The sequence below is a fragment of the Dendropsophus ebraccatus genome, chromosome 10 (genome assembly GCF_027789765.1).
Source record: "Dendropsophus ebraccatus isolate aDenEbr1 chromosome 10, aDenEbr1.pat, whole genome shotgun sequence".
Taxonomy (NCBI): domain Eukaryota; kingdom Metazoa; phylum Chordata; class Amphibia; order Anura; family Hylidae; genus Dendropsophus; species Dendropsophus ebraccatus.
In genome coordinates, this window is record NC_091463.1 from 90,900,176 (window position 1) to 90,911,901 (window position 11,726).

General features: G+C 42.9%; 1 protein-coding gene across 1 annotated transcript; it reads left to right on the top strand.

Annotated features, from left to right (window-relative positions):
- Positions 1–1,386: 1,386 nt before the first annotated feature.
- On the top strand, positions 1,387–11,444 carry LOC138766570 (uncharacterized). Its single transcript, XM_069944160.1, has 7 exons — positions 1,387–1,813; positions 2,505–2,552; positions 4,246–4,376; positions 5,551–5,639; positions 7,423–7,515; positions 10,953–11,057; positions 11,353–11,444. Exons 1-7 carry the CDS (start codon positions 1,700–1,702, stop codon positions 11,442–11,444), a joined length of 672 nt encoding a protein of 223 aa, XP_069800261.1. The 5' UTR covers positions 1,387–1,699.
- The last annotated feature ends 282 nt before the right edge of the window (positions 11,445–11,726 follow it).

Below are 11,726 nucleotides of genomic sequence, written 5' to 3' on the forward strand. Positions count from 1 at the left end.
TTCTGACCTATAAGAGATGCTCTTTACCTTTAGCCTATCTCTTCTTCTCTTTCTTTGCACACATTCCTTTCCACCACTTACAGGGTACCTTACTTAGCCGCTGTAAGAAGTTACTTGGTGGGAGGTGAGTTCTGATCCAGATTCTTGTGGGAGAGGGACACACAGAGCAGTCCCTGCTGTAGTCAAGCCAAGGCCTGGCTCTGCCAGGACCCTCGTCCGGGACAAGTCTGTTTAGTCTAGTCTGGTCTAGTCTGAAACACGTGTGGTCAGATGCAACTTCCTTCTTTTAGTATTTATACTATATCTACTATGCAGTGCTAAACTCTACAAGAGGGAGAAGAGTCTGGGAACAACCTAGCCCACACCGTGAACCAGTCTAAAAGGTGTAGGGCAGTATCCTGATATAAAGGAGGAACTAGCCTGGATAGGACAAAGCTACCAGAAGGTCTACGTATCCTATCTCACAGTGCAGGCAACTGGGACACCCCCGGGAACTCAGCTTCACCCAGGTAACCAAGGCTGGGGCTTGTATCACCCTAGGAGGACAAGTCACTTGACACTGTAGGGCAGAAGGTGGTCAGACTATAGTCTATAAGTGGGTACAAGTAACTTCTTACTCTCAAGAATTCCGGAAGAGTACATTGCTATATTGGCTTAGGAAACTCCTCTCCTCTACTCTACGCTACGCTACTCTACTTCTAATTCTTCAAGCACCGTTACAACTACATCTACCCTACTCTACTTCTTTAAGCATTGCCTATGCACAAACCAGTTCAAGCACTATAGTCCCTGTAAAGATTTATCTGCCAAAGTGTATTGTACTACTGAGCGACTATACAGTAAAGCTGTTATATTTTTACATCACTTGGACTCAGTCATCCTGTCCTCCGCACCAGCACCTATGCACACCAACCTCACACCTTGGGTTATTTTTTCCCTTTCTGTGGGTGGCGGAACCGATATTCCAGGTGGGTCAATTGCCACTCAGGACTACCGCGACAAGAGCCCAAGGGACTCACTACAGCCCGGCAGGTCACCGACAATTTTTGGGGAGTACAGCCAGCCACAACACAAAGCAGTTACCATCATCACACCTGTGTGCTGGACTACCACTGGCGTCACGACACTTACATCTTTGGCTGAGCTGTACAACAAATCCGACCAACCACCGCAGAAGTGGTGTCACTAGTAACATCACTGCACGTCACCGGTAGATTATCACAGTAGCGTAATCTTCATGTGACTTTTCCTCTTTGCCAGTTCTACTTGTTATCAAACAAGATAAATAGATACAGTATGGCTCCAGAGGTTGCACCACTGTTCTTTTCTACAAGAATAGGGAGGGAAGAAGAGCGAGTAAATAAGTGCTCCTTCCATTGACTGCAGTGCAATGGTGCGCTAGAAATTAGGCTTCTTTTTGATTCTTGACATAAGGCTGCTTTTCTTCTACGTATGTGGCACACATAAAGAAGAACTTAATGTAAGGTATCAGGGGGAAAGCTTTGTAATACGATGGGTTAATTTTTCTGTTAGTCTGTGTTAATATTTATTTTTATGAAATGCACTTTGTTTCTTTGCCCCAAAAGGACCTCAGATCATTGACCCCTAGTGATAGCTAGTAAATTTTTGGGTGAATATAGGGCTATATTAAAGCCTGCTCCGGGAAACCAGGTCTCCATTTCTCTCGTCTTGTTCAACCATGAGGACCACCACCATCCTCCGACTAATTCTTGGCTGTCTCCTTCATATAACATGGGGGAGCGCCTTCGACCCCTGCTTTAAAGGAAAGGTGCTGCCATTTAATGTTGAAAATGTGAGTAGTCAAAGTAGAAAATGTTTTATTCTTAATGCTCTTCCCAGATGACATATCAAATGTTTTTTTTATCAGTTGAGGTGTTCGGACCAGGAGCAATCGGGAGGAGTCAGCGCTCAGCACATTGTCTTCTGGCTCTGTGTCCTATGACCGAGATGGCTACATAATATAAATCTATGGGGCAGTCTCACTCACATAGACACACACCTGCCGCATGCCTCTCTCCCCACTCATATGCCGGATCCGTCGCAGTCTGAACACTCAGACCCCAGCCGGTAATAACTTCTGACGTGTCTCTGTGACATGTTAAAAGTATTTTTTTAGTAACTGCTACTTTCGTTTTTTTTTTTATGGATATTTTATTCTACCTCGGTAATCTAAAATACGTGATCCAAAGGGATTTACTAAAAAGTAAAAACACCCCTTAGACATCAACATATTACCAAATACCAGCTAATGTGGATTAGACAGTCACTAGTAATGAGCAAACATCCCGAAATTTCGATGTTATCAATGAAATATGTCCATGTATTATGGTATAAGGCCACTCTGGTGTAGAATGTCCATAAAAAGTTGTGTTATCAAGGACCATGGTAGACAACGCACTGCCTTGTATCGCTAGCTAGCCATTCATTCAATAAAAAAAAAAGCCTGCCTTTGAATTCAGATGACTTTGTGCCTCTCTTGATAGATTGATGGACTAGATTACAGAACAGCGCCCTCTCTACGAATACCTCAGGTAAGTCAATTTACTCTTTTCGTAAATTTACTATGTCTTTCAACACTTATCGCACATACAGCACCTGTGCTAGGTATACAGCAATCTCCGATACAATATTGTAAATATATATATATATATATATATATATATATATATATTTATTGTATTGCAGAGGGATTAGTCCTACAGTATACAGTTATAATATACTGTACACTGGCTGGGATCTGAGTCACCTCTTATCCAAGTCACTTAGTCCCCTAGACACTAGATACCTTGAGCTAAGCAATTGTGGCATCTAAGTGGTTGGACAGATGGAGGAGACTCCCTCTGCTTGTTCATCAGCCTACATATTGCTCTACATAGGATCACATCTTCAAGTCTCCTTGTGATTAAAAAAAATCTTGCTGTTTTTTTACTAATTAAAAAGCTTTAGTATTGGAAAAAATAAACATATTTATTTTTGCAAAGGAAAATTGCTATTATTCTATAAGATGGAATAAAAAGTGATAAAAAAAAACCATCATATGTCGAGGAAGAGGAAAAAAATAAATACATGTCCCAGTATAAAGGCCGATACTGGCTGCTTGGCATGGAGTTAAAGGGGTGTTGCAGAAAGTGATGACAAATTGCTAGGATATAACATCTGAGTTGGGGACCTCCAATGGGCATCTCCACCAGTGGAATGAATGGGAATGTGTTGACATTATAAAAATATATAAAAATAGTAGTGGGTGGTACCCATGTCCAATGAGAATACTTGAAGGGGGCTAAACCAGTATTGTAACCCCTCTATTCTCAGGATTAGTTAAGTCCCAGTAGTGATGTACCCTCTCTTTCTAGGATAGGAAACCCATGGTAGTACTTGGGGGTAACATTCATAGACCATGCTGGACCCTTATGGGCAGATGGACGTATAACTTCTTCTCTACTGAACTCAAGATGCAGCCATGATGAAGGGCGAGACTCTCCCGAAAACACATTGGAACCTTTTAATTTTTGAAATACTGACATTTTAGTAAAATACTTAAATATGGCTTTTCTTTACATTGTTTAGGAGTGGTAAAGCCTTTAAAGAGATTTGTTTACCTTAAAGTGACACTGTCACCCCCTTTTTGCATTATGACTTCTCTACACAGACGTAAAGGGTAAATTTTGCAGTTTTCATACCTTATTTTATATCATGCATCATGGCGCTTGTTCCAGTAAAAAGTGATCTTTTGTCATCCGCAGATTGTGCTACCTGCGCGGGGCTTCACGGGCGCATCACCACTTAGCCACGCCCACATCACCATTGTAGGCCCCACCCTTCCGTGATGTCATCACTGCATGGGCCCCATCCCCTCGATGGCCATTGGAACGGGCTGGCCTAAAGGTCTAGGCCCCACCCTCTCTAGGCTGGCCCACACCAATGGCAGCTGAGGGGGCAGGGCCTATGTGCTGATGATGTCATGGAGAGGCGTGGAGATGTAGGTGGGGCTAAATGGCACTGTGGCCATGAGGCCCCGACAAGGTAGCACAATCTGCAGATGATAAAAAATAACTTTTTACTGGAACTAGCACTATGACGTATGATATAAAATAAGGTCTGAAAATTGCTAAATTTACCCTTTACACCTGTGTAGAAAAGTTATAATGCAAAGAGGGGGTGACAGTGTCACATTAAGTAGTACTGTGCACAAGGCTTAGTATTTCTCGTGTCATTTACATACAGATAAATGGCTTGTGGAACCTCAAAGCCTTAGCGGCCCGAACCACGCTGGCTACTCTGACTGTTCTGCACTATTCCTATGCCAAATTATCTCTGACAGAGAAGGAGGGAACAATTACTGAATTCTTCAATCCGTGAGTTTAAGTGAACGGGTTTCCTCTTCTTCGAGTACTGGAAACTTTATTATTGGGTGAAATCTTCATAGTTGAGTGGTATCCATTATTATTCTGTGGTTGAAGGCCAAACTTTTTATTATGTTATGTATACTTAAAGGAAAAGTCCAGCAAAATTTTTTATTAAAGTATTGTATTGCCCCCTAAAAGTTTTAAAAATCCCAAATATACACTCATTACGGGAAATGCCCATAAAGCGCTTTTTTCCCTGCACTTACTACTACATCAAGGTTTTACTTCCTGGATAACACGGTGATGTCACTTCCTGGATAACATGTTGATGTCACTTCCTGGATAACATGGTGATGTCACTTTCTGGATAAAATGGTGATGTCACTTCCTGGATAACACGGTGATGTCACGACCCGACTCCCAGAGCTGTGCGGGCTGTGGCTGCTGGAAAGGATGATGGCAGGAGGATGCTCAGTGTCCCTCCAGTGCCCTGTGTCCCTCAGTGTCCCCCTGCCATCATTCTTTCCAGCAGCCATGGCCCGCACAGCTCTGGGAGTCGGGTCGTGACATCACCGTGTTATCCAGGAAGTGACATCACCATTTTACTTTTGGGGGGCAATACAATACTTTAATAAAGATTTTCGCCTGACTTCTTTAAAATCTTTAAGATTTTATCATACAGACGTGTCCTTTCTTAATGTATAGTGTGAGATGTCCTGTGCTTGTCTATGGGTGACACATGCTATTAGGGCTGTTTGGTATTAGGGTGTTTGGTATAATCCATCCAGAGTCATTCCTTGTTGGCACAGAGTTTGAGTGTGACTATAGGTGGACACACAGTGATTGTTATGTCAATGTAGCCTTTTAAGTGTTCAGATACCATGTCAAGATATTGTGCTGAATTCGTTTCATGAGATATTGGAACCCTTAACTAAAGGAAATCTAAAGCTGGACACATATTGTCTGGTCTAATATGTCAGTACTTTGCTTGTCTATGGGTGGGCGCATAGTGATTTTTATGTAAATTAAGCCTTTTAAGCTATATGAAAACGTGTTGTGATATTGTGCTAGATTGTTTTCATGAGAAATGAAAATACTTAACTGTAGGAAATGTAAGGCTGGACACATCTCTGTAGAGTTTTTGTACCCTTCTATAATTTCCTAATATCTTTTCCACCCACAGTATGGAGGGGATCATTGATGAGCCCATTCATTTACAGAGGGTCTCTGAGGAAGAAAAAGTCCTGACTTATAAAAAAGACGATAAGGAAGGTAAGTGCTCACATAATATGGGTGAATAGACTACTTAAAGTGTATGATTAGGATAGGAAGAACATGGCTGTAGTCTTAACAAAAACAACACCATATCTTAAATCAATTTAAGCAACACTTCTTACACTGTAAAGCTCACAGTCTCATAGAGGGCAGGGTCCCTCTCTGTGCCTGACTTCAGCACACACCAGGGGCTCCAAAGCAGACACCAATGGCAGCCCTATATTCTCAGTGTAGGCTTTGTACGTACAGTAGGTTAAGGACAATGTTATGATAATGACATCAACATGACGATTTCATGATAATGGTTACATGACTATGATCTCCAAGCATTATTACTTAGGGGGCAGTATAAGGGCCCTATAACACCAACAGGTTATCTAACAGATCAGTAAAGCCAAAGCCAGAAATGGACAATAAACAGAACAGGTAATAATGGAAAGACTGAGATTTCTCCTCTTTTCAAATCCATTACTGGCTTTGGCTTAAAAAGTCTGTCAGATAATCAAAGTCTGTCACCTAATCAAACAGGTGAGCTCAAACAGAAGAGATAAGCGGCATCTTTAAGTAGTGGTGAGAGCGCCTGACCTTCCTCCTCCGCATGTCATCATTTTCCGTGCTCCACATCTCTACAACAGAGCTGTTAAAGTGGAAAGTGGTTTGGGACAGAAATCAGGTGTGTGTGGGGGGAGCTGCCAGTGGTGTGGGAGGTGAGGGGCTTGTAATCGAGGGGGGGGCCTTAGGCAGATGTGAAAACTGCCAAATGGGTAGATTGAAGAGTGATGGGGAAAGAACTGCTAAACTGTGTTGTTGGTTTAGAGGCAGAGAAGCATTTATTACTGCACTGTGGTGATACAGGTGGAGCAGAATATATTTCTACAGTGTGGTATTAGGTTATACAGGTGGAGCAGTATGTATTACTGCAGTGTGATGTTGGGTTAAACACGTGGAGCAGTATGTATTTCTGTAATGTGGTATCTGGTTAGAAAATGGAGCAATATGTAACTCGGCACTGTGTTGTTGGGTTATACAGGTGGAGGAACATGTATTTCAGTTCTGCGGTGTTGAGTTACTACAGGGGAAGCACTTTGTAGTTCTGCAGTGTGGTGTTGGTGTACTACAGGTGGATCAGTATTAATTGCTACATTGTGGTTTTAGCTAACTACAGGTAAAGCAGTAAGTGTTGTTGCACTGAATTGTTGGTTTACTAAAGATGGAGCAGTATTTACTGCTACAGTGTGGTGGTGGCTAACTACAGGTAAGGGTAGCTTCACATGTACCGTATTTTCTGCTGCGGATCCGTCATGGAGGTGGGCCAAGTCCATTGATGGTCCATTCTTGCCCCTCTCTACAGCAGGATCCTCAACTCTGCATGACCCAAGGAAACTACCCACTGTGCCCTTGTCTAGTCACGGCTGCGGACCCCTTCACTAGGTTCAGTTCTCATTGGCCATAGTGGAATGGCTTGTTGGTGTAAGACCCTCTGCACCCAACATTTGGGGCACATGCCTAACCAGCTCCTTCCCAACATACTGGATTCTGGGCACTAGTAACTATTTAGAAAACATAACCAAGAATCACAGCTCCCACACAGGTTGTCACCTTTGAGTCTTGACTTGTAAATCTGTCTTGTTATAAAACAATACAGGAGAGTGATGTATCAGCAAGAAGACATTCAGGAGGGCAGCTGTAGGGTTTTTGGAAGTAGAAGTTGCACTGGGTTCAGTTCCCCGAGTGAATTGATCACAATATCACATGGTGTTCTAATTTCTTCTCCCTCCAGCCTCTACACTGATCACAATTGTTGAGCTTCACCGCAATGTCTTAATCATCAACCGTGTATCTAATGGGATTATGAAAACATCAGCCCTATACGGTCAGTCCTGTGTATGTAACTGTTCACATTCTCCACTACAGAGATGTAAATGTCAAAATTTAAAGGAAACCATCATCATTTTCATGGTGTACAAATTATGATTAAATGGGGCAGTTCCCAGTGGCTTCTCCCCACCCCAGGCTTGGTTGACAGATATCTTCCTGTTAGAGTATACAGAGGAATCTATCAATCAAGACCAGCAGGGCAGGCAGAAATCACGTGGGACCACCCAGATGACTCATGGTTCAGGAAGTTCTAGTGCAGACAGATTTCCTTTAAGTAACCAGTGGTGGTTCCACATCATGTGATCTGCTACAGCATTATCGGCAGGGCCACCTTGAAAAATGTCATAGATGTATAAAGCAGAATAATGATGATGTATTGTTAGCTATAATAGTCATGCAGAGTCACCTGGGCGGTCCCTGGCTGCTCTCCCCATCCCACCAGCAGCGATAGATCTCTCCTTCTTTAGGTATAAAGAGAAATTTATCAATGAAGGCCGGTGGGGTAGACAAAAGCCACCGGAGACTGTAAGATGGCTCCAGGTTCAGGTAGTGTAAAAGTGATTAGAAAATAGATTAAAGGGTTTTTTAAGGGAGTAAAATTACTTTTTATTTGCCAGAACACCCCTTTTAACCCTATGACCACTAAGTATTGTATAGGATTGCACGGTGGTATTATTTTGGATTTTAAGCCATACTGTATTCAGCTACCTACCCACCCCTTTAGTAAAAAAACTGTATGGGGTCTCATAGTTTCTGTGCACCCCCCTCCCCTTAGATACTTACCTGGTTCAGTTCTGTCCCCCAGTGTCTCTTCATCTCCACAGCTCCAGGTGCCAAAGTGACACCACTCATGCACCAGGAAAGCTAGGGGACCGCACTGGATTGGGTGGGTATGGCAGTCTGCTGTGGGGGGGGGGGGGTATGTGTGTTGTGCACTGCAGGCAGTCTGGGTGGGGGGAAACGGTGAGCCTCTGTACAGGGGAAGAGTGCGATCTGTGGCAGACATGAAGGCAGACCATGCTTAGCCGGGCCCCCTTACCAGTTGTGTGGTCTGCCCTCTTGGTAGCTACGCCACTGCAGGTACCATCTGAGCTAAATTCTTTCCCAGTCTTGTGTTCTAAAATGTACCCAGTACCTTGGTTTTCTAAAAAAGAAAAAAAAAAGATCTTTAATCCGCAGCAGCTGAATAAATACCTGAGTCAATGCGCTGTGGCCTAAGGAGTCTATGTCCTAGGCCTGCCACGTCTCTTTTTCCTTCTTTTCCCCCCTTCTCATCATCTGTAACGCCAAGAGCAAATAGTTCTCCCTGTCATCATCTGCTTGCACATGCCCCGTAGGGGCCAGGGGAATTACAGATGACGAAGAGGAGGGGAGAAGAAGGTAGGAGAGGCATAGCAGGCCTAGAGCACAGACGCCCCACGCCTCATTGACTCAGCTATTGAGCTGCTGTGGATTAAAGATTAAGTCAGTGTGTGTGTGTGTGTGTGTGTGAGATGCGGTCAGATACTTCCTCTTTAAATTTTCAAAGTCATCTGCCACTTCCATATGCCCTTAATTACCTTCGCACTAGCCTTACGCATTGTATCCATACAACGGATTTCAATTGCCCACAGCACTCAAAAGAGAAGTACCAAGCTTTTATTTTTGGCATTGGCAAACAGAGTATACAGCCATATTCCCTCTCTATGACATAGCTGAATGCCTTACAGCAGGCAACAGGTGTTCAACTTATTTATGTCGCGCAGGAGGGGGGTCCCTCCTGCCTAATATGACCTAATACCTGATTGTCCCTGCTACACACTTTCTCTCCCTCTCTAGCTCCAAGCCTCATCTGAAATCGAATCTCAAATCCACTATTCTATTACTGTAAAGGTCACATGGTTTAGGCAGCCAATGAATGCAGATGCTTTTTTTTCCCACTTCCTGTGTGCTCGAGTATTTTGAATAGTGTACTACTCGATTGAATACCTACTCGATCATCTCTATTAATTACTAAAGGAAAGGTAAGGCTGGACACAACTGTATATAGTTATCATTTAAAGGTACTCACTTATATACACCCATGAGAGCAGTGCCACTGTTTATAGCTGTTGTTATTAGAGATGAGCGAATACGATTCGATCGAGTAGGTATTCGATCGAATATTTAGGTATTCGAAAGTTTCGAATTCAATTGAGTAGTGTGGCGAATACGCGGGAAACGTTCCAAATCCCTCCCATTACAGTTGGCACTTTTTTTAATCCAATCACCATGCCGGGAGGCCGGGAGGGACCCTGGGAGTACGCACGCAGCGCGAAAACTGCGTCTACCCTCATTGGATGACTGAACCACATGACCTTGAATGTTAAATACTTGTCTCCCGCCTCTCGACCGCAGATGAGCTTTCAACCTAGCCAGGGAGAGATCTTGCAGCAGGGAGAGATAGGTTTTAGTAGCATTTTGGTTAGGCAGGCTTACTACAGAACCCAAAAGTCCTTTTCAGGGCTAAGATCAAGCGAAAAGTCATCTCTGAATCCAAAGCTTCTCAGTGCTAAGAAATAGATGATATAACAGCAGCAGCAGCAACAGGTGTATTCATTCCAGTACCCTGTGTGTACAAGTGACTTATAGTGTCCCTGGTTTAGCCCACTAAGGGCACATTATACATACTGTTCCAGTAGCCCAGTAAGGGCACCTGATATATACTGTTCCAGTAGCCTAGAAAAAGGCATGTGATACATATTGTTACAGTAGCCCACTAAGGGCACATTATACATACTGTTCCAGTAGCCCAGTAAGGGCACCTGATATATACTGTTCCAGTAGCCTAGAAAAAGGCACGTGATACATATTGTTACAGTAGCCCACTAAGGGCACCTGATATATACTGTTCCAGTAGCCCAGAAAAAGGCATGTGATACATATTGTTCCAGTAATGTTCGTACAGCATGACGCGTGATAGGCGCGAATAACATGACGTTCTATGGACGCACATTGAAATCATGTATGTAACGCTGCGCAAGAAATACGAACGTGTTAACATTGCCATAAACGTTCGTAAAACGTAAAAATATTTTTCCTTCGCAACTGCGGAGAGTGGCATTATACTGTGATTTTGGGGTGTTGGGTGCACCCAGGCATGCTCCCCCTAATGTCCCAGTGTCATTCCGGAGGTGTTGGCATTGTTTAGGGAGGATTCATAGGGGATTTGGTGACCTCCAAGTGGTCGAATTTGGATTTCCAAGTGCCGAGAATTTTTTCCCCATAGACTATAATGGGATCGAATATTCGTTTTAATAGTCGAATCTCGGTGCCTATTCGATTCGAATTCTCGAAAGTCGAATATTTCACTACTCGCTCATCTCTAGTTGTTATACTTATATGGAACCTATTTTGTAACTCATGATCACACATACTTGATGACCCTCACCACCTATTACTTTCTGTCTCTAGTGCGATCATCTTCAAATCCACCAATAAATCTGGAACAGTTCAAAGAATGGGGAACATGCAAGGAATTAACCTTTTTTAAGGAGTTCAACATCGCTAATGATTATGGTAAGAAAATGATCATCAGTCACTTCCATTATCATTATGAATGGGATTTGAGTTGCAGTTACACATCACTACCACTACTCAGTGATTGGAGACAACTGCTTTCTGCCCCATTCACTGTCTGGGCTCCAAACATCTAATGGGTAGAGGTAGGGGTCCCTGCTGATCAGGAACTGATGGGATTTGTTGTGGACAGTTTATTGGTTTATTTTTTCCAGAAAGCCTGTTTAAACTAATCCACGCTAATCCACTGATAGATGTTAATATATATTATTTATATTTTTATTCTTCTCTTCAGCAAAAACATGCCCTGGACTTCTTGAAGTAAAGACACCTCTGCATCTGGAAGATTCCCAGGCAGGTTCACTTCACTTATATTCATTTATTTAAAATTTATCAACCACATCTGATGGAAGTTTGTTCCGAGCACCTACTACTCTTTTAGTAAAGTAATATTTTCTGCTATTTCCTTCGATAACCTCAGATTGTAGATTGCACCCCTTGTTCGTGCGTTCACTTTTTCTTACATTAAAAACACTTTCCTTCTGAACCTTAATTACTTCTTTAACATATTTAAAGTTTTGTCCATGTTCCCCCTTTGCCTTCTTTCCTCCAGACTATGCAGATTTAGAAGTGTTTAGATCTTAATGCCCCTATTCCACGAGTCGTTTG

Coding starts and splice junctions, on each gene's coding strand:
- LOC138766570 (XM_069944160.1), top strand. CDS start 1,700: ATGAGGACCACCACCATCCTCCGACTAATTCTTGGCTGTCTCCTTCAT. Junction 1,814..2,504: donor TGCCATTTAATGTTGAAAAT/GTGAGTAGTCAA, acceptor CTCTCTTGATAG/ATTGATGGACTAGATTACAG. Junction 2,553..4,245: donor CCTCTCTACGAATACCTCAG/GTAAGTCAATTT, acceptor ATTTACATACAG/ATAAATGGCTTGTGGAACCT.